A 22,773-nucleotide genomic window follows, 5' to 3' on the forward strand; every position below is an offset into this window, starting at 1 on the left:
TGGGAGTTCATGGAGTGGAGGATAGGAGTAAAAAACGGGCAGTAGCCAAGTGGAGACAACCTTCTTTCATCTGACATGAGTCCCAGCAGTTTGAGTCCTTCAACATAGCTTACTTGGTATGGCCATACAGCAGCTGCTCCTTTTGTTGTCCCACATTGAGGTAATACAAAATTAGAAGCCACATGAAACACTGTAAAAGAGTTGGTTTAGGTAAACTGGAGCATTCAGAGCAAATATGTGGAGAATACACCTCTGAGATTTACCGTAAAAAAAGTATAAAATTAAATGCAAAACAGGCTTTAGTGAGGCTTTAAAAAAGCACAGATAAGAGCAAATCACAAGCCAAGCCTGGTTTTAAAGCTATCTTAATTTCAAATAACCTGTTCAAATATGTGATTGGTACCCCAGTTAGACATTAAAAATTCCACCCATAAAGTTACAGGGGAACTGAGTATCTTTAGAGTTTGGAGCACAGCATTTCTTCATTTTGGAAATGTAATTCCATTTTAAGCCTGAATGCGGGGGGGGGGGGGGGATGTTTCAATGAACACGTTAGCCGTTTTGAAACACTGTTCACAATTTCAAATCTGTTTGTAGCAACCAAATCAGATTGCAGGGGAGGGCCCCGCCATGAACAGGTAAAAGTTCTCTGCAGCAGAACCTTTGTCCCCCATTTCAGAACACAGCCACTTCACATGTGATTAATGTCTATCCTGCCCGTGCGAAGCAGATAAAGAGAGAGATTTTTTTTCTCCGTCACTGAGCTCCTTAGAGGAAAGACGGAAGTACGTGAAGAATAATACTGTAGTACCTCAGGTTACAGACTCAGCTAACACAGAAATAACGCTTCAGGTTAAGAACTTTGCTTCAGGATGAGAACAGAAATCGTGCTCTGTCGGCGCAGTGACAGCGGGAGGCCCCATTAGCTAAAGTGGAGCTTCAGGTTAAGAACAGTTTCAGGTTAAGAAAGGACCTGCAGAACGAATTAAGTTCTTAACCCGAGGTAATAAATGCAACAAGCATGTCTACTCAGAGGCTAGTTGAGCGCAGCACCCCATAGTCGCCTTTGAATGGACCTAAACTGGCCAGGGGTCCTTTACTGCTTTCACTGAGTCTTACTCCCGAGTTGCAGCCTCAAGTCAGCCATAGGCAGCTGCGATCACCTAGCTTTCCTTTGTTCCACACTGCCGCACGTAACCGGCATTTTTTTTTTTTAATAACTGGGTGGAGACGACGAAGTGCCTCAAGGGCCGCTATGACAGAATAGCGGCGTGCCAAACATGACAAATAGTTGCTTCCCAAGCTCAACTCCTAAGCATTGGATCCCGCGTTACAGATCCTGCTGCGCATCCCCACAAGCTTGCGAGCAAACTACACGCTGGAGGAGCCGAGCCGCTGCGCCCGCCCCCAGACCGACTGAGCGAAGCCCCTGCCTGCGCCTCTCTCTGTCTTCCTTCCTTCCTGCGCGCGCGCTTCCCCGGGCGAGAGGAGACGCCTCGCAACCCGTCAGCGCGTCCGATCCGCGCGAGGCGGGCCTAAGCGAGCGCGCCTGCGCGGAGAGGAAAGGGGGGGGGGTCCGGACCACGTGGCTGTCGCGGGGCCGCCCGCTTGCCTGCTGGGAGCAGAGAGGGCCGGGCCTCGAGTGAAGGAGCGAGCGAGCGAGCGCCATGGCGTCGGCGTCAGGAGCATGCTCGAGAGGAGAGGCCTCGGCCGTGGAGGCGGCGGCGGCGGCCACCACCGGCGCGTTGCCGGTCTTCGCGGCGGCGGCCCCGTGCGCCTTCTCCCCCGCCGGGCGGCACTTGGTGGCTCTCTCGGGGCCCGACGGGCGGCTCCGCGTGTGGGAGACGGGCAGCAGCCGCCTGCACCACGAGTACGTGCCCTCTGCCCACCTCAGCGCCGCCTGCACCTGCCTGGCCTGGGCGCCGCCCGGAGCAGCAGGAGGAGGCCGCCCGTCGCCCAGCAAGGTATCCCCGTTCCCCCAGGGCTGAAGGGGGGCGGTTGGGGGGGCCGGAGCGGGACGGGATGGGAAGACTGGGCCTCATTCCCCCCCCCCTTGCCGTGTGTGCGCTACCTTCGCCTCCCCCGACGGGAGGGAGCCTGTCAGTCATCGCGGGGAGGGAAGTAGGGGGGAGGCAGGAAAGGAGAGGCCTCCCCCAACCCACCCCCCGCGAAAAAAAAAACCCAGGCCGAAGCAGCAGCGAGCCTTGCTTCTTCCTCACGTGCGGCTGGGCCTCGGGTGCCCAAGAGGAAAAAGCAGCGCTTTTTGGCCTGGCCGCGTAGGGGGTGTAATGGTTTTGCAATAGTGGGTGAGTGGGGGGTTTTCCTCCTCTTTCCCCAGTTTTTTTTTTTTGGGGGGGGTTTTGAGGATTTCTGCTCTAGCGGGCCCCGTCCATCTCCACCACCACCAGGGCTCCCTTGGGCCGCAGCTGCAGCACATGTGTTCCGCTGTGGCTCCGCCCCGAGGCCGTCGCATGGTGGCTGGCAGAGATGAGTTTGCGCCCCGTGCGAGTGGAATCTGCGCCACCAGGGCGAAACCGCATCCTGGCCTTCACTAGGTAGCCTAACCTCGGTCTGTAAAGAAACTCTGGGTGGTCTTTCTCCCCCACCCCCCAAAAAAATCTCTAAACAAGATCTCAAGTTAGGAACTCAGAGAAATACTTTATTCCAATTTTTTAAAACTATCATCTGCACTCTCTGGGAGTATAGTAGCTTTTCAGGTTTCACGCAGGAGGTTTCCTAAAACACACTGAGAGGTGTCAGGGGCTGAATTTGGGGTTGTTGTTGTTGTTCAGTCGTTCAGTCGTGTCCGACTCTTCGTGACCCCATGGACCAGAGCACGCCAGGCACGCCTATCCTTCACTGCCTCTCGCAGTTTGGCCAAACTCATGTTAGTAGCTTCGAGAACACTGTCCAACCATCTCATCCTCTGTCGTCCCCTTCTCCTTGTGCCCTCCATCTTTCCCAACATCAGGGTCTTTTCCAGGGAGTCTTCTCTTCTCATGAGGTGGCCAAAGTACTGGAGCCTCAACTTCAGGATCTGTCCTTCTAGTGAGCACTCAGGGCTGATTTCTTTGAGAATGGATAGGTTTGATCTTCTTGCAGTCCATGGGACTCTCAAGAGTCTCCTCCAGCACCATAATTCAAAAGCATCAATTCTTCGGCAAATTTGGGGTAGTTTGCATAAAAAGCAAGCGGTGGTACTACTGAGCTATGGCTCACCTCCCCACCCCTCTTATCCGAGTCCAGAGATGATGGTGAGGACTCAGCCTTGGAATGGTGTATGTAAGTCTCTCCCTCTCTGTGTATAGGAAGCCAGTCTCCATAATGCTATTCCGCTCCAGTGATGCTAAGAAATAAATCCCCACCCCCCAAATCAAGTTAGGAGTGGTCTGCATCCTTGATAGCTGGTAACAGAGGATGTGGGGCAGCCCCCCCCCCTGGTTATGTCCCTGAGTGCACCCCTTTACTTCATCCGGTACATCTCAATTTATTTAGTGAGAGTAAGGATAAATGGCAAGGGAGCTGTGTAAGAGATATAGAAGCTAATCACCAAATGGGACCTTAAATCTAGGTTACAGTCGCCACAACAGAATGTCTAGGCACCTTTTTTTTGGCAATGAGATTTCTTATTGTTGTTGATATTTTCATTCCTATACCGCTTTATGTTTTAAAGGAAAAAAGTCTCAAATCTCAAAACAATCCAGAATAAGACAAATTCATGCTTCAAGGAAAATATTTCAGATCCTTCTCTGACATTTTGCTTTCCCCATATTTATTTATTTATTTATGTACGGCGTTTCCGTGCGCTGCTCTGGTTCGCCAGAAGCGGCTTAGTCACGCTGGCCACATGACCCAGAAGCTGTACGCCGGCTCCCTCAGCCAATAAAGCAAGATGAGCGCTGCAACCCCAGAGTCGTCAGCGACTGGACCTAATGCTTTACCTTTACCTTTACCTAATTTATATAGCTGCCCCATAGCAGAAGTACTCTAGGAAGCCAGTGTGGTGTAGTAGTTAAAGTGTCAGATTAGGACTTAGGAGATCAGGGTTCAAATCCTCGTTCAGTCATGAATCTCACAGGGGGGACCCTTGGCCAGTCACAGCCTCTTAACCTACCTCACAGGGTTGTTGTAAGGATTGCTTCAAAGTTTGCTTTTGAAGGATGTAGCCTTGTGCTATAACACTTGTCCTCATTTGGCACATGGATGTTTTTCAGCACAATCCCATCCCTGTTTATTCAAATGTAAGTCCTATTAAATGTGTATAGGATGTAGCCTTGGTGTCCTAATTTACTATTTTATTTATAGCCTGCTTTTTCTGTTAGTTCAGATATTTTCTGCACATTCCATCAATTGCTCAGTATTGATCCCAGTGGAACAGTGGCCTTGTGAGCTCTTTGTACTAAATCTGATATGTGAACAAATAAATAGAGGCAGCCTTTTCTATATCACCACATCATTCACAAACTTACAAGAGTTTTCTTTTTATCTTGGTTTTCCAAGGAATGCAGCAAAGCTCTTGCTAGTCTTGTAACAAGTGGGAGTGCGATTTTGAAAGAAGAAATTTAGTGCCCTTTTTTCCTATGGTCACATATAAGTCACTGTAAAGTACAGACATAAACTTTGTTTCCATAGGCACATTTGTTAGCCAATTCTGTTCAAAATGTTGCAGAACTAAAACACCCTTGCTTGAACCATTCATGTTGCTCATATTATTTAAAAATACATCAAAGTCATCACAGTCGTACCTTGAATCCCGAACGCCTTGGTACTTGCACATTTTGGCTCCCAAACACTGCAAACCTGGAAGTGAGTGTTCCAGTTTGTGAATGTTCTTTGGAACCCAAACATCCGACGGGGCTTCCGATTGGCTGCAGGAGCTTCCTTCAGCCAATCAGAAGCCGCACTTTGGTTTCCGAACATTTTGGAAGTCGAATGCACTTCTGGAACAGATTCCGTTCAACTTCCAAGGTACGACTATTCTTGATCAGAAGAATTCATGTGCTAAAACACCTATTCACATGAAGCTATTCTATATATTGTAACATCACACATTCCTCAACACCTTTTAGTGTATTAAAAAGGGCTACACATTTATTAGAGGGAAGGCTTGCTACCAAGACTAATAATGTCCTGGAGATGAGCATAAAACAGAAAGCAGATTTCCTGGCAGCATTCAACACAAACTGGGCAGTCTATATTTCAGGGTACTTTCTTCTGTCCATGCCCAGTTTGATCAGGAATAAGTTGTCCCCCCCCCAAGATCTTAATACAATATTGCTTTTTTGTGTTGAAATTTGAGACCTGTGAAAAAACCAAGGGTCTGCAGAGTGAAAGAAATGTACAGTAACTGTTTAGATAACATTGATTCCAAAAAGCCTTAACATCTCTAAAACTGACAGTATTGGCTTTTGAAATCAGTACTACTTTAAATATGATTTACCTGTAACCTCAGAATTAAGAACCCAAATGCTTACTAAATTTGTTGACAAATCATCTTGTATAGGGAAATCTGAATTTATGCATGGAAAGGTATGATCATTTGCTGGAGAGTTGTTTTGTGTGTAGAGTTTTTTTGTATTAAATGAAATTACTGTAATAATTGGTACAATTGTTAAAGCTACGCACATATACTCAGACCACGCTCTCTGATTCCTTTCCTCACATCCTGATTCAGACATATTGTGATTCACTGCAGTGTCTGAAACAGGCAAAAATGGTTTGTGTGAATCGTAGTAGGATTCTAAAACAGAATCAGAAGCTGAGCTGTAAATGTTTCCAATTCTGATTTGGAAGCAAACAACCATTTATGTCACAGATAGTCAACCTAGGCCCTCCAGATGTTTTTGGATTAATCAGCCCCAACTAGGATGGCCGGTGGTCAGGGATCATGGGACTTGTAGTCCAACAAGGTTAGTGTGGTTGTAGATGTTAATTTATAAGTAAGATTTTAAATGATGTGTGTGTGTACGTACGTACGTACATACATACATACAGACAGACAGACATATAAGTGATATGTAAATGTTTTTGGTTTTCCTTTCTACTTTAGGTGCCAGAAACCAAAGTTTGTTCTTGTGGCTTGTGCAGAGCTTAATTCAAAACAAATAGTACAAACCTAAAATAAGTTTAAGAAAGTAGACTTCAGGTTTTCATGCTAGCAGTTCAGAGACAATCAGCTTAGTGAGTTTATAGGTGAGAAATCAAATATACTCTTTGTGTGGTGGTCTAGTTCACAGTATTGTCCAGACTGACACCTGCCAGTCATGCTGTGTGTCTTGCCTTTGCCTGAGACTCCTTCACTGCTGTCACTTGTGGGAAGGGTGAAAATATTGGGTAATATTACTGCCAAACCTGGAAGGCAGATGTTGGTCTGGGGGCGGGGGAGCTGGCCAGCAGAGAAACAGCAAAATAGAAACTGAAAGCAGAGAGGAGGGGAATTGCGACTTATGTGGAACAAAACAGAAAAAAACTGTTTAATTTTATAAACAAATAGGGCCTCAGAAGCCTGTGGGCAGGGAAATAGAAAAGAGAGCGGGTAATGGAGGGTGGGGCTCACATCCACGGTGGCATGGAGCGAAACCCAGTTTGCATGTAACACTAAACCAAATCTTGACTTACTATGTGAGCATGTGGATTCCCAGTGAAGAGACCACAGCCACTGCACTCATGCCCTTGTCCTGCTGTGCTGGCCAGAGCTATGCCATGGTTTGGCTTAGTATGTTGTCGAAACTCACATTTGTGGTTCGTCTCATTCCAGGCAAATTGCAAGCTGTTTAAAAAAAAATTAAGGAAAAAAACTCCTTGGTTATTTGTTACAAGCACAAGCTTGGATGATGAACTAAGCCAACCCATGGCTTTACCCCAGGTAGCATGGTGGCAGCAGAATTGGGAGAGGAGCGCAGCAGCGACAGTTTCCTTTCTGGGAACACCACACTAAGCCATGGTTTGGCTTAGTGTTGTGAGAGAACTGAAGTAGAGAGGGAAGACTACATGAATACTACAAAGGGGATGCAGAAAGCAGAGCACGCTGCCGGGGGGGGGGGGATTCAGAGAAACAAGTTAAAAAAGAGAGGAGGGGTTCCTACAGGCTGCTGGAAGAAAAAGGAAGATAGAAAATCAGTTAAAATGATGAAACGATAGCAAAAATGGTTGCCCATTGTTTACATAGTGAGACAATCCTCCTGAGTTAATAAAAGCATAACTGGATCGGAATGATTTGAGTTGCGGACCAATTGTTTTTAAGGTGGCAGTTAAGAACAAAATTGCCTGTTAATTCATATTAGCTCTTTTTGTAGCCTTAGGTGAATAACATACTTTTGGCATCGTCTTTTTAAATGAATAAATTGAAGATGATGCCTTCCTCTTTATGTGGCTGGGAGAGAGATTTTGCAGAATATTTTTAGCTTGTTTTGGAGACGAGAGAAAAAAAGAAGCAAAATGTGTGTTTCTGAACTTGCTCTTGAACACGGCCCTTACTGGAATAAAGGCAATACAGTGGTACCTCGGGTTAAGAACTTAATTTGGCCTGGAGGCCCGTCCTTAACCTGAAACTGTTCTTAACCTGAAGCACCACTTTAGCTAATGGGACCTCCCGCTGTGCTGCCAGAGCACAATTTCTGTTCTTATCCTGAAGCAAAGTTCTTAACCTGAAGCGTTATTTCTGGGTTGGCGGAGTATGTAACCTGAAGCGTATGTAACTTGAAGCATATGTAACCTGAGGTACCACTGTACTTAATACTAAGTATAGGTTGTCTCATTTGGGGAATAAAGCATTTAAAGCAGGAGCTTGGTTTTGTTCTGGGTTTTCTTTAAAATGCACAACTAAGGCTTTAAGTTCATCCCCTCTAATGTATGAATAAACTTGGTTTTGTTTTGCCCAAGGATAGCAAACATGGAGCCCTCCAGGTGTTGAACTACAACTCCCATTAGCATGGTCAGGAAAGATGCGAATTGGACTATAGCTTCACCTGGAGGGCACCACATTGGTTATCCCTGACCTTGCCTGTAAAACTGTAATTTAATAAAGCCAACCAGACTATTTCTTTCTTCTGTCTTCATTTGATCGCTTTACAGGAAGGCCCTCAGAGAAAGAAGAGGAAATCTGAAGCTGCAGAAGCAGGTGAACAGTTAGATCTTTTGGCTATTGGTACTGCAGTTGGCAGCATTTTGTTATACAGCACAATAAGAGGAGAATTACAGAGTAAACTAGTAAGTATTACTTGCAACAAATTTCAATGTTTTTCTACAACTAAAATTAATTGTATTTTTCTTAACGTAGGTTTTATTAGACTAGCTTGATCATAACTCGCGTAAAATGGTTCAAGCATTGATGCAGGTAGAAATGGAATTTGTAAAACCTGCAAGGTGTCATGGGAACCTGAAATAACTGTGTTTTTGTTGAAATACGTGACAGAAGATAGCAGAATAAATTACCCAAATTGCATGCAGCTCTGACAATGTGCTGCTTACATGAATTTTACTTGAAATTAACAAAGTCTTTCATAAGTAACTTACTTAGATTTTGTAAAAGCATGTACTTCCCTGTATGTGACTGAAAAGATGGGAAGTTACAATATTCGGGTAAATTACAATGTGTCTGAAGGATCTCTCTTGGTGTACCTGTGCTTTTTTTAAAACATGTATATTAGTGCATCATGCATTTCCGCTGGGCTGCAGTTACCAAAAGGTAAACAATTTCGGAGGATGATTAGAAATGTTATACAAATGCATAAAATATTCACACCTCTCAATATGTCAGTAGTAAGCAAGTTCAGGTACCCACAATGGGGAACCTTTGGCCTGCTGGGCTGTTTCTAGCAATCTTTGCCCGCCTGCCAATGATGTGATGTAATTTGATGTTACCTGTTAGTCATTTTAATCTGCTCCACCCCTTTTTACAGTTTTCCTAGGGTTACACTCGAAGCCACAGTTTGTAATTCCTTGCTGTGGCTTTTATTGAGCAATTTTTAAAGGCACATTTGAAAATGGTACATTTTCTGCATGTTCTGTCCAGTCGCTAGAGGGGTTTCTGCGGATCCTCATATCATCTATGGTAATGCTGTGGAGCCCCCTTCTTAAAATGATTCAGGGAGAACTTGAAAAGTAGAAGAGCATGAGAGAGCGGACACATCTCTTGTAAGACTAGATGTAGTGATTATGGGACAGCTCAGGAAAGAGGTACTCAAACAATTAAAAACAAGGGTAGCAGTCATGTTGGTCCATAAGAGGAAAAAACAACCCTCCAAAGCCCCCTCTTAGATAACACCTTTATTAGTACCAACCCAAAAAGTCACAAGAATGTGGCAAGCTGTTGGGCTCTTCAGGATTTTTCATTGGGCATGGTGTTACCTGGGATGGAAACGGTAGCTGGACAAGGAAAATTATCTGCTTCTCAACCTAACCTACCTCACAGGGTTATTGTGGGGATTAAATTAGGAATGGGAGAACCAAGTTTGTCACCTTGAGCTTCTTGGAGAAAAAGGTGAGATATAAATGCAACAACAACAATAATAAATCACGATGGTGATGCTACTACTGCTACTAATAATACTTGAATAGCCCCTAGTTGCAAATAGGATTTAAAAAAATGAAAGTCATTATCAAGCTCAGAGAATTAACATGAATTCATAAAGTATGAATAACTATGAAGGGCCAGACTACAAATAGGTTCAAACTATAACCCACAAACCCATGATTGGAATCCAGTATTGCTCTGTGATGATCTGTCAGTGCAAGCATTTCTGCTTGCCTGACAGAGGTATCTCCTTCCTCCCCCCCCCCCCGCCATGCACTGTTTTAGGGGTTCTCCTGACCCTCCAGAGAGGATTTGGGGGAGGAGGGAAATCCCCATCATGGCATCAAGAGTCCATGCACTGGCTAATCCTGGCACACTGGGTTAGTAGAAAAACCTGGGGGTGGGCAGCTCCTTTTGGTGGCAGTGGGCATGTAGGTGAGTGCAGAGCTCTTGCCCTGACCACAGCTTACCTCTACAACTTTTCACAGCTTTTGTCCTTGGCCGATACCGGGAGAGAAAGTTTGTGGGAGAAAAGTTGCGGGTGCAGGAAGAGCTGTGCCCTTCTAAGCAGTGTTCTCCTTTTGCTGTTTAAAAATACCCCACCTCTTTCTTTCGGATGAATCTGTGTTCAAACATGGTCTGCCTGCTGCTGTTATGTCTAGTTCAACCCTGGCTAACAAAGCCATATGTTTTCCACTTCTTTGTCCTGAAGAAGTTTGTCCTAAGCATGAAGTTACTGGGCATGAATGATAGAGCACAGAGTAATCCACAAGCACCCCTGTGACAAATGTTACTACAAAAGTACTGAAGTGGCCACAGAAGGGTAGCAGAGATTGATCTAACCCCACTAAGGAAGTGATGTTACTTGCTAATAACCTTTTCTTTTCATCTAGAGTGGTCATGACGGTAAAATAAACTGTGTACGGTGGCACCAGGACAATGGCTGCTTATATAGCTGTTCAGATGACAAACACATTGTGGAATGGAACACACAGACGTGCAAAGTGAAATGGTGAGTCTGGTTTTAAAAACAACACAAAACAGCTACAGAGACTTGATTGCTGGAGTAGATGCCACACATGGAGGTTTAAGACATTTGGGAAAAAATGGCATATTTTCTGCAGCAAATATGATGTGCGTGCAGTAAGCACTCTAATTCAAGTTGGGGAGCTTAAGACCTTTACTTTATGTAGCAATTAAATTGGTGGCTGCTGTGTGGACGCTAGGTTGTTTTGCTGCTACAATGATTTATTTGTGAGTTATTTTAGTTGTAATCAGGGAGCACATTCAGTGTAGAGAACATGAGATAAAAATCATAGGTATATGAGAGATGAGATGTTGCAGGTGCCTGGAGGTGTTTATAGCTGTACAGTGATAATATCACTACTGATGTTATTACAGGAATGAATCTGACTTTATTTCAGATAGCTGCATTTAAACTCTGTCTTTGGGAGTGTTTCCTGGATTCAGAGGAAGCTCAGCACTTTAAAGATTCTTAAAGGGGGGCTGGCAGGATAAAGCACAAGGTCTATTTACCGGTATTTGTTTTGGTTATTAAAGCACATTCCCTGAAGATTAAAGTATGCAAACTTAATAGGAGAATTCCTGTGTTGATCAAGTTGTCCATTTGCAAAAAAAGAGAGTGTTTCTTCCTCACTTATTTCTTCTGGCTTCTGTGAAGTTATTGAGCTTCTGCAAGGAATGGCTAAACCAAAATATATATGATTTGGAATACTGGAAGCCTTATGCTGATTTGCAGATCTTACACATAATTGTGTTGCCTTCCCTGCTCAGCCTAACATGTACATGTTGCGCTTGGCATACAGGCAACAACCAGCTGAAGCACGTCCAGTTGATGTGTGGCCATGCACCCGAGCATCATGGCAACTCGGAAGTGGCCAGAAAAGGGGGCGGGTCGGATTTATGTGCACTTCACCATCACACACAATTACCTGGGATGCAACACACATGCAAATTGGAGGTTGCCTGTATATGTTAGCATACAAATGCCCAGAGTCCAGTTGTGTAGGTCTCTCTTAAGCTGTTACAAATGAGAAGGCCAATATTTGAGTGGGCTGGGCTGGCACAGTCCTGATGAGCCCTGAAAAGCTATATGCACATTTATATATTTTAAGATATATATACTATTGGCATATAAAACCCTTAACAGCTTGGGACCAGTTTACTTTCAGGATTACCATACCTTATACAGGTCCACTCGACTGCTTTGATCTGTGGACCTGGTTCTGTGACAGGTGCCACATAATACTCTTTCTACAGTTGTAAGATAGTGTGGCAGCACCTACACTTTGGAACTCCCTGCCTGTTGATACCAGGCAGGTTTCTTCACTGTATTCTTTTTGGTGCCTGCTTAAAATATTTTTGTTTAGGCAAGCCTGTCCAGATATATAGATGCTGATGTGTTTTGATCTTTTAAATGTTTCAATTACTTGCTTTTAACTGTTTTTATTGGTAATTTTAATATTTCTTGCAAATCACTTCCCATGCACATTTAACACTATTGAAACAAATGTTTGGAGACTACAGAATTCTGTTATTTTAAATGCCCCCCCCCCTTTTATTTTTGCAATGGTACGTACTCTTGCCAGGGATGTGCTCACCGTTCTTCCCATTCTTCTCAAACTTTCTAGCAAATGGAAAGGAGATAACAGCAGTGTGAGCTCACTGTGCATCAGTCCTGATGGAAAGATGCTTCTGTCAGCTGGTCGATCTATCAAATTGTGGGACCTGGAGACCAAGGAAGTCTACAGAGTAAGTATTCACTTGGGGTAAATAAGAACAGGGAAGATTGCTAACTTCTTACTGTGAACTGAGTTGCTTCACATCATCCTGTTTAAGTAATATAATTTAAGGTAGAGGTTTGCTGGAAGGTTTGCTGTGATGATACTGTCAATGTGGTTTCTACTGGCTGACAGTTGAATGAGGACATGAGATTCCTTGGCTGTGTCTGAGCACTGCCAGCAGGCTGTTCACCAAATTGCATCTGCATTATGGAAGAAGCATAGAGTTGTGTCCAGGGGTGTCCCAAAGCAGACAAAAGTCTCTTTCATCCAGAAGAAGTCTCTTGTCTACTCTCAATCTCAGATGTTAAGTTTGCTTGAACATAAGTGTAATACTAGAGAAGACCAAAGTCCTGTCTGGTCCAGGGTTCTGTTTCCCACAGAGACCAGCCAGGTACCTATGGGAAGCTTATAAGCAGGAGATGAGAATAATAGCCATTGATTGCCTTATACAACAATAGTTTGTCTAAAGCTTTCTAAGGTGGTTCCCAGTCTAACACAACAATTTATATTGTTGAGCTGATGAGCTCGAAGCCTTTTTTCCACTTAGTTATGTATTAGTTCCTAAGGTAGATTCAGATATGTCCTTACCAAATGATGGATATACCCAGACCTATAAGTTTGTTTCTTTTGAAGCCCACTGACCAATGATTACCCTGTGTTTATTTTTCCACTAACTCTGGAAAAATAATTCTGTTACATGCAGAAATACAGTACCTTTGAGCACATGAGAATGACAAGCCGCCTGTCCCTCCCATCCCTAGACACTATAATCCATTATTATGCAAACCTAATTTGTAATAGGTTTCCTACTATTCTAAGGAGCCCCTTTGATTGTTGAAGCTGACATTTTTTTATATTACCTTTCTGGGAAACACTACAGAAAGATGGAATAGATTAACTTTAAAGGAAAGAATAATGGTTGGAGAAAATAGAAAGCAATAACACCATGAGATAATGATCTAATGTACTGAAATGCATTCTTAAAATGACTTGCTCAAGCTCACAAAAGAACATCATTCCTTTTTTGGATAAAAAACATCGTTACCAGTTTACCTCTTCATTTATCCCAAACACAAGACTTACAGCTTCTGCTGCAATACATATAAGCTTATTGTTATTGGATTTAAAAGTGGTTTTCTTTAATACTAGCTGCCTTTCACCCTAATCCTAAATTCATTTTCTAGTAAGAAAATCCCATTGATTTTGGTAGAACTGGGGTGTAGAGCAGATCTTTTATCTTACATTTTTTAATCGGGTTTCATTTCTAAAATTAAATTTCTTCTCTAGCATTTCACAGGACATGCTACAGCAGTTTCAACTCTTATGTTCGTCACAGTACGGCCTCCCAATGAAAATCAACCCTTCGATGGAATTACGGGGCTATATTTCCTATCTGGAGCAGTGCACGACCGATTACTCAGTGTTTGGTATGTAGCTTTCCCCCTAACAATCAGTGGTGTAAGTTTGTACCCCAAAATATGAAATGTACTTAGAAATACAAAAGGCTCCATGATCAGAAATGTGGATTTTGGATAGTTGCTGTGAACAGATGTAATGAAAAATGTGGCTTCTACTCCTTCACAGTTCAATGCAGAAATGAATTTCCAGGGTTCTCTGAACATGTGCTTATATTACACTATGGTGTCATTTGTTTTGTTCTTTTTACCTTATTTTTGTCACTATTATATCTCAAGGCAGGTGAGATCAGACAGGAAAGAAAGGAATGCTGTAATGAGTTTCATGGCTACAAATGAGCCAATCCATATCGACCTGACAATGTCAGAAAGCAAAGAGGAGGTAAGGAAATGTAACTTACCTATTGATTTTCTGATGCCACTGTGTAGAAACTATGTTTGCAACTGTGTCGACCACAGCAAACTATGGCAAGTTCTTAAAGAAATGGGAGTGCCGGATCACCTCATTTGTCTCCTGAGAAATCTCTATGTGGGACAAGAAGCTACAGTTAGAACTGGATATGGAACAACTGATTGGTTCAAAATTGGGAAAGGAGTACGACAAGGCTGTATATTGTCTCCCTGCTTATTTAACTTATATGCAGAATTCATCATGCGAAAGGCAGGACTGGATGAATCCCCAACCGGAATTAAGATTGCCGGAAAAAATATCAACAACCTCAGATATGCTGATGATACTACCTTGATGGCAGAAAGTGAGGAAGAATTAAAGAACCTTTTAATGAGGGTGAAAGAAGAGAGCGCAAAATATGGTCTGAAGCTCAACATCAAAAAAACTAAGATCATGGCCACTGGTCCCATCACCTCCTGGCAAATAGAAGGGGAAGAAATGGAGGCAGTGAGAGATTTCACTTTCTTGGGTTCCATGATCACTGCAGATGGTGACAGCAGTCACGAAATTAGAAGACGCCTGCTTCTTGGGAGAAAAGCAATGACAAACCTAGACAGCATCTTAAAAAGCAAAAACATCACCTTGCCGACAAAGGTCTGTATAGTTAAAGCTATGGTTTTCCCAGTAGTAATGTATGGAAGTGAGAGCTGGACCATAAAGAAGGCTGATCGCCGTAGAATTGATGCTTTTGAATTATGGTGCTGGAGGAGACTCTTGAGAGTCCCATGGACTGCAAGAAGATCAAACCTATCCATTCTCAAAGAAATCAGCCCTGAGTACTCACTAGAAGGACAGATCTTGAAGTTGAGGCTCCAGTACTTTGGCCACCTCATGAGAAGAGAAGAATCCCTAGAAAAGACCCTGATGTTGGGAAAGATGGAGGGCACAAGGAGAAGGGGACGACAGAGGATGAGATGGTTGGACAGTTCTCGAAGCTACTAACATGAGTTTGGCCAAACTGCGAGAGGCAGTGAAGGATAGGCGTGCCTGGCGTGCTCTGGTCCATGGGGTCACGAAGAGTCGGACACGACTGAACGACTGAACAACAACAACAAGAAACTATGTTGGCTCAGTTCTGATGTATTTTGTATAACTGGAGAACTTCAAAAGCAGCCATTAAAAATAAATTGTGATTTTAAATAATTAGGCTGTATTCATAGTAAATGTGACTGATGAACATTTCATAGAATCATAAGAGTTGGAAATGGACCCTGAGGATCATCTAGTCCAACCCCTTGCAATGCAGGAATATGCAGCGGTCCCATACAGGGATTGAACCTGCAACCTTGGCGTTATCAGCACCATACTCTAACCAACTGAACTATTTGACCACGTTTATAGAAGTAGAGAAAATGTCTGAATTATTGATATGGTATTTGTTTTGTGAACTGATGATGTGTTATTTCTTTTCAGCCAGTTAAAATAGCAGTTGTATGCAGAGATGGACAGTTGCACTTATTTGAACAAGTCTTGAATGGGTAAGTTGGTATTTAAATATACACACATCTCTATTTCAATATTGTGTTACCAAAGCATGGAAGAGAGTAGTGGAGCAAATCTCTGTTTGTAGCAAGGTTCAGTTTGGATGTATCTGAAACACTGAATACTCTTTTTAATAGAGGCGAGTATTTGTGTGTATGTCTTATAATTTGATCTTTAATAGAAGTCCTTTCAGCTGTACTTTTGAATTGTTTTTAATGACTGAAGCAGAGGACTGTGAAATTGACTGGGGGGGGGTACTCACGTTTGCCACTGATTATCACTTTAGGCAAATACAGTGGTACCCCGCAAGACGAATGCCTTGCACAACGAAAAACTCACAAAACGAAAGGGTTTTGCAATTTTTTGGTTGACTCGCGAGACGAACTCGCCTTGCGCAGTACCACTGTAAGCCGGCTGGAGCCGCGCCGCGTTTTAAAGCTGCAGTGAGCGAACAGCAGCGCTGCTGTTCGCTAGCTGCAGCCTTAAAACGCGGTGTGGCTCCGGTACCGGTTGGAAGGGACGCCGGCTGATCGCGCCCGCCATCTTGGGTCAACCGCATGTCTGTACATGCGCAGTTGACCCAGGATGGCGATCGGCCGGCACCCCTTCCGACCGGAGCCGCGCCGCGTTTTAAAGCTGCAGCAAGCGAACAGCAGCGCTGCTGTTCGCTCGCTGCAGCCTTAAAACGCGGCGCAGCTCCGGTGCCGGTCGGAAGGGGCGCTGGCCGATCGCCATCTTGGGTCGACTGCGCATGTCCGTACATGCGCAGTCGACCCAAGATGGCGGACACGATCGGCCGGCACCCCTTCCGACCGGAGCCGCACCGCCCCGCGTTTTAAAGCTGCTGTTCGCCCACTGCAGCCTTAAAACGCGACGCGGTGCGGTCCGGTGCCGGTCGGAAGGGGCACTGGCTGATCGCGCCCGGCATCTTGGGTGGACATGCGCATGTACAGACATGCGCAGTCCACCCAAGATGGCGGGCGCAATCGGCCGGCGCCCCTTACGGCCTGCGCCCCCGGACTTTCCCCCCCCAATAGGAACGCATTAATTAAATGTCAATGCGTTCCTATGGGAAACGGTGCCTCGCAAGACGAAATTTCCGCAAGACAAAAAGTCTTGCGGAACGAATTAATTTCGTCTTGCGAGGCACCGCTGCATACCGGTAACTTGTCTTTGTTAACCTGTCAGCAAAATGGTAAACTTTAGGCTTGTTATCCTTGCCATCTCAGCACATGGTAGCTGTAGTTCTCTACAGCATTCAAACTTTGAGGTAGTTGTGTTGATGGCATACTACAAAGAATTTGGTTGGCTACTTGATTGATCTTGAGCTTTGATTGGCAGTAAAAAGTAGGTACAATGTGCTTTGGAAGGTTGTGAGGCTTGCTCCCATGTTTCAGTGTGAAGAGATTTTAAAACTGTGGAGACAGGTGTGCAGAATATAAATATTTGACAGACTTCTTTCTTTGCAGGTCCTGCAAAAAACCATTGACATCAAAATGTACAATCCAGGTAGCAACATCTGGAGAGGGAAGTGATACCACGCCAAAGCCAATCCCTATTCTAGCAGCTGCATTTTGTTCCGATAAGGAATCATTGCTACTTGTGTATGGAAACTCCTTACAGCCTGTCATTGAGAGAGTGGTATGTGATGTCTTTTTGAATCTCAAAAGTTGATGCCTTGATACAGAATCTGAATCTAAGTTGAGATGATTACTATTTCATGCTGAGTTTTATCTGATGCTCCTTGTAATATTGCTTCATAATTACAAATTTAGTATTTCATATAGCCTCTTGTTTTTGCAATTCAGTTGCAATTAAAACTTTGTTAGCTTAGTGGACAACCTAAAAAGCTTTCATTCAAGAGTCTTCCCTGTTATGGAAACTACTTGGATACTGTGACTAAAAACTGTTACAGTGGAACCCCGGGTTACGCACGCGATTCGTTCCAGGTCGCCGTGTATAACGTGGGCGTGCCTATCCCGAATGCATGAAAACAAACGCCAAAAACCAGAAGTAGCGCGATTTGAGCGTTTCTGCGCGAAGTGCGCAGAAACGTTCTGTGCATTCGGGGGCCGCATGCGCTCCAGAAACGCTTCAAGGTTGCGGACATTCTTAACTCGAACGTCCGCAACCCGGGGTGTGCGTAACCCGGGGTTCCACTGTACTGACCTGTGAAAGTATTGACATCTATTTTTGTGATTCCCTTTCTCCCCCTTGTGTAGCCTGTGAATACTACAGAGTCACATATGTGCTTAGTAAGAGACATTCAGAAGACCTTGATGCTTAAAACAGAAATGGCTGTGACAAAGGTAAGATTGAAAACTATTTTTTAAGTAATCCTTTTTGTAATGGAGATGTTGGTTTCTTTGATATAATACAGGAGTGGCCAACTTCCAAGAGACTGTGATCTACTCACAGAGTTAAAAACTGGCAGTGATCTACCCCCTTTTGGGGGTTAAGGTCAAAGTTGTTGAGGAAGGCCCATTTTTGGGGGGTTCGGATCAAAGTTGTTGAGTTTTTTTCAGGGAGGAGGCAAAATGTTGAGCTTTTTTAGTGGGGCCACAGTTGTTCAGCTTCTTTGGGGGGACCCAGTGATCTACCGGTAGACCACAATCTACCTGTTGGACATGCCTGATATAATACATAGAGTAAAAAAAATGGCAAGTGCATGATGGCATCCCAGAACGTATTTTTAAATATACTGGCGTTTTTGTCTATGAAGGTGATTTGAACCTAAGATACATTTCAGCCATTAGAATTGCTCTAGCACACATAGTTCAATTCTGCTATGCATATGTTTAAAATGAGGGATCTGTGAATACCGATGATAAGAGTCTTATGTTGTCTTTAAGAACGCCTACAAAACTGTTTCGTATTCATTTTCTTGATATTTTATCCACTTGCATATTGGCATAGATGGGCGAATGTAAGCTTTCTAACAGTGAACTTACAGGGCTTCTTCTGCCACGCTAGCCACAAAGGAAGGGAAAGTTTAAGGGTCCTCGGGTATGCTGTGATGACTTTGATCTTGGTTTCGCTTTTTGCTGAATTCCAATGATGACACATTTCTCTTGGCTGTCTGAGCATACCTAATGGATGGAAAACAATTTGTATATCTCACAAGGGCATGCCTCTCTGTTCTAGGAGCCCTTATAATTAGTATCCAAAGAAAGCCCACCAAAAGCAGGATAGTTGCTTAATGAGCCAAATGAGTGTTGCTTTATGAGCCAAACTAATACTGCGACCTAATCATCTTTGTGAATAAGCCCCATGGAAATCAGTGTGGCTTACTTCTGAGTAGACTTGCATAGAGCATTGCCCTGTAATTACTGAAAATATGTAAGTTCTGGTTTTGTCATGCATCTGGTGCTATTAGCTGTTGCTTATTTTGATATTTATCCGTGTACAAATTGAGCATGGGTGGTGCCAGTGGTTCAGTTTATGACCTTTGGCAAAAACCTCTACTCAAAGAAGGCCCGCGGACCCACCGTTGTGCATAAGGATTTTCATTGCATAAGTGGGGGGACAGCTCTCAATACAGGCAGAATAAAAGAAAATGTGAGAAGGCCATTTGAGCTTCTGCTACCTTGCTGTAAGAATGCAAATGAAAATCCCATGAGAAATTGTCATGCTTTTACTGGCCTTTGATCCCCTCCATCCACATATATGACTTACAGAGTGATCAGTCTACCTACCTTGTATCTCCTGTTAATATGCTGCCTGGGAGGAGGGACTGAAGAGCTTTCATTTCCCTAGCAGCTGCCCATCAAATCTTAGGATGGTCTAGTGTTCCAAGCAATCAGTATAGTTTAAGTCACTAATAAAGGTGTTTTTTTTTAAAAAAAAAAAAAGTACTGAAGCAACTGAGAACTGGTATATGGTGGCATTAGCAGTTCTGCCATTCCAGCAATAATGGGTTTCAGTTCCGAAGGCACAAGAGATTTTAACAGGTTATTAGCAGTTTTTTTAAAGTGTATTTTAAAGATTATCATAAAATTTAAATTCTAGGTATTAATCCTGCAGTTCTGTTTGCTTAGTAAGTATCTTGTTTCTGTTATTTTTCTTACCGTTTAAATTGCTTAAATAACGAACTAGCAGCCAGGTATGTTTTCTTTCAAAAGAACAGTTTTGATTTCAAGTGAGGTATCTGTAGTGCAAATTAAATTGGAACAAGATCAAAATTATTGTGTAAAATAGGGGAGGCAGTTGTACTCGTACAAATGCAGATATCTTTTCTTTTTTAAAAGGTGAAAACTCCCATAATCAATTCAGAAGTCAAAACGCTAGTGCCTGGACTTCCTGGACATAGTGCGGCTATCAAACCATCATTTCGTGAAGAGAAAATGGAGACCAAAAGAAAGTCTACTGCAGCTGGTAGAGAGGTGAATTGATGTTTGGCCTAGAATAAATGCACAGCACAGTCATCCATGTAGGACTGTACAGTACACACTGTGGAGGAGAATGCACTTTAAATATTTCTTCAGTGCACTAACTTTCACGTTGCGTTCTGGGATCCCTGTGGTTTTTCAATAAGAAGGCCAAATATAGTGGATAAGCTATATTCTTTGCCTTTCCCTTTGCTTTTCTTTGTAGTGTGCATTTTCAGGGCAGTGTTGGGGCTCATTCTCGGTTCACATGGAGCAGTGTTGAGGCACAGTGTGTCTGGCCAGTATGCCACATCAATGGCATATATACCTGTGAAGGTATTGCCACTTTGTGTGTATGTTTGGTGGTGGTCGGGAAATGATTGCTATTTGTTTTTAAGTGATTATTCTAACCAGACAGTTCAAAGGTTCACAGGAAGTGGTCAAAAGTTCAACCCAGAGAATTGAAACTAAATCATTTTATTTGTATGCTGCCTTTCCAAACTTAAAACTATGCTCAAGGCAGCTTAGAACATATTTTTTTAAAAAAACATATGTAACTACAAACATTAAAAGTCATAAACAATAAGCAAACATCAAAAAGTACACAAACGAACAATTTCCACATAAATCATAATATACAGACTAAAGATACAAAGAATCAACACCCACCACAGTAACAACAACCCCCCCCCCCCGAAAAATCTCTAAAACATACCCCAGCCCAACATTTTGTTCAGCAGCCTCAGCTTTTGTAGCTGGAATCAGTCATGGCCCTGCCATCCCAGGCCAGGTAGAAAAAGGCCTGCAGAGGCATGGAGCCGGTCTTCCAGGACTCACAGCCAACTAAAGCATAAACAAAACCTAAACAGTAAAAAGGGGGAAAGCAAGGGGGAGAGAAACATAAGAAGCTGAAGCAGCACTAGAGCGTTCTGATTGGTAAAATGATGGGGAGGGGAACTTTTGTATATAAGTAAATCTGGTAAATTGGGGGTTAAAGTGTTAGAGAACACTTGGTGCACTGTAGAAGAGAGAAACCAGAAGTCAGAGCACCAAATGTACCGACAGCTGAATTGAGAACTGGAAATAATTAACTATTTTGTTAGTTTTTGTTTTTAAGTGGATGTATTTTTCTCCTGTTATCTTTATATATTGCTTCAATGAATAACTGTTCAAATTGAAAGCTTAACATGTTACCCTAAAGAAACCTTAAGAAAAATTGAGTTTGTTCTTATTTGGGTTTAAATGTGTTTGCGGCCTTGTTATTCAGCCCACTCAACCCAGTACGGAGAGTTGACTGGGCTACATTTATGATGCCTGGGTTTTTTAGGGGATCTCTAAAATATCCTAAAGTTTCCCCAAAATCAACAACAGCACCATGTCAGCAAGCTGCCTCTCCTTCCCTTGTTCATGAGTTCTTCCATTTTATATCACTTCCTGTATCTAATCTTTCAGCAAATGCCGGCTGAGAGAGAGAGCTAATGGCACCTAGTGATTGGCAGCAAAGGGGAGACTTGCCTGGCCAGGATTGTGGTGTATATCCTCCTCCTCCTCCCCACCACTGCTCAGTAGATTTTTGCTCTGGTGAGCGAGGGGTGGAGGAGTGATCTGTATCCTGATCCTGGTTTTAGGATGAGCAGAGACATCTGCCCATCCCAGTGCCAGGATTAAGAAACAGATTGCTCAGCAGATGTAGTGGTGATGCAGCCCTTGGGCCCAAAATAGTTAGCCAACCTTTATTTAAACGTTAAAACTAGCCCTTTAAATCTGGAATGGAAATTTCCACATACAGAGCTGAGTCCAGAACTCCGAAATGGCATGCTTGGTCCTGGAGTAGTCCACTTCCTGGTCATCCATTGACTCTTGATTTTGTTCTGTCCTTAAGTTTAATGAATGGCTGGTCTTTCCACATGCAACTGTAGTGCTATGAAGAGGGATTTGGCTTATTGGTGGGTGGCATCAAAAGCTTAATTATGGGGATATTGTCTTGTATATAGTGCCCTTTGCTGTGCAAATAAGAATGACTTTTTCCTTGCTGTATAGGAGAGCATTGAAGACCGCCTTGGTGCAATGGATATTGATGTGATGAAAGTGAAACAGTCAACGGGAAGCCTTCCACAGACTGACAATTTTGCAGTGCTTTTAGTTCAGGGTTTGGAAAGCAGTGATCCTGAAATACTAAATGTAAGTGTAAAAAGCATTGTGGTTAGGGAAGACTCTCTCTTGTACCAAATACCCATATTTAGTATTTTATGTAGTAGGTTTTATGTATTGCTTATGTGTAAGTCACCCTGGAAGCTTTACTGAATGGTAGCATTGTTGTCGACTCTTCATGACCCCATGGACCAGAGCACGCCAGACACTCCTGAAAGTACCGTATTTTTCACTCCATAAGACACACTTTTTCCTTCCTAAAAAGGAAGGGGAAATGTTGGTGCGTCTTATGGAGCGAAGGCTTAGCTCCTGCTGCCTCTCCCCACCCCCGCCACGTTTGGCGGGAGGTGGGGGGTGGCAGCGGAGATGTTGCTGCATCCTCTGCGCCACCCGCCGATCCCAAAAGCAGGCTTTTGGGATCAGCGGCAGGGCGCGGAGTGATGGAGAAAGCAGCATCCCCGCTATTTTCTCCACCACTTCCCCACCACCGATTGGTGCCGGGCGCGGGGTAGTGGAGAAAGCGGGGATGCTGCTGCTTTCTCCACCACCCCACGCCCTGTGCTCATCCTGCTTGCTTTGAAGGGAGCTG

At 43.6% G+C, this 22,773-nt stretch overlaps 1 protein-coding gene and 2 non-coding genes across 3 annotated transcripts in view; all 3 read left to right on the plus strand.

Moving 5' to 3' along the window:
* Window positions 1-1,667: 1,667 nt before the first annotated feature.
* Window positions 1,668-22,773, plus strand: part of WDR43 (WD repeat domain 43) — a 29,730-nt gene continuing 8,624 nt past the window's right edge. The window contains exons 1-11 of the mRNA XM_033145449.1: window positions 1,668-1,964; window positions 8,074-8,208; window positions 10,408-10,526; window positions 12,166-12,286; window positions 13,606-13,745; window positions 14,013-14,115; window positions 15,598-15,662; window positions 17,136-17,307; window positions 17,889-17,975; window positions 19,914-20,048; window positions 22,074-22,214. Coding sequence (XP_033001340.1) covers window positions 1,668-1,964; window positions 8,074-8,208; window positions 10,408-10,526; window positions 12,166-12,286; window positions 13,606-13,745; window positions 14,013-14,115; window positions 15,598-15,662; window positions 17,136-17,307; window positions 17,889-17,975; window positions 19,914-20,048; window positions 22,074-22,214 — 1,515 coding nt within the window. The remainder of the gene's footprint in view (window positions 1,965-8,073; window positions 8,209-10,407; window positions 10,527-12,165; window positions 12,287-13,605; window positions 13,746-14,012; window positions 14,116-15,597; window positions 15,663-17,135; window positions 17,308-17,888; window positions 17,976-19,913; window positions 20,049-22,073; window positions 22,215-22,773) is intronic.
* Window positions 12,408-12,490, plus strand: LOC117044842. Its single transcript, XR_004426369.1, has one exon. It is a non-coding gene; the product is annotated as a small nucleolar RNA SNORD53/SNORD92 (small nucleolar RNA).
* On the plus strand, window positions 18,675-18,753 carry LOC117044841. Its single transcript, XR_004426368.1, has one exon. It is a non-coding gene; the product is annotated as a small nucleolar RNA SNORD53/SNORD92 (small nucleolar RNA).

Source organism: Lacerta agilis, chromosome 3 (genome assembly GCF_009819535.1).
Source record: "Lacerta agilis isolate rLacAgi1 chromosome 3, rLacAgi1.pri, whole genome shotgun sequence".
Lineage (NCBI taxonomy): Eukaryota > Metazoa > Chordata > Lepidosauria > Squamata > Lacertidae > Lacerta > Lacerta agilis.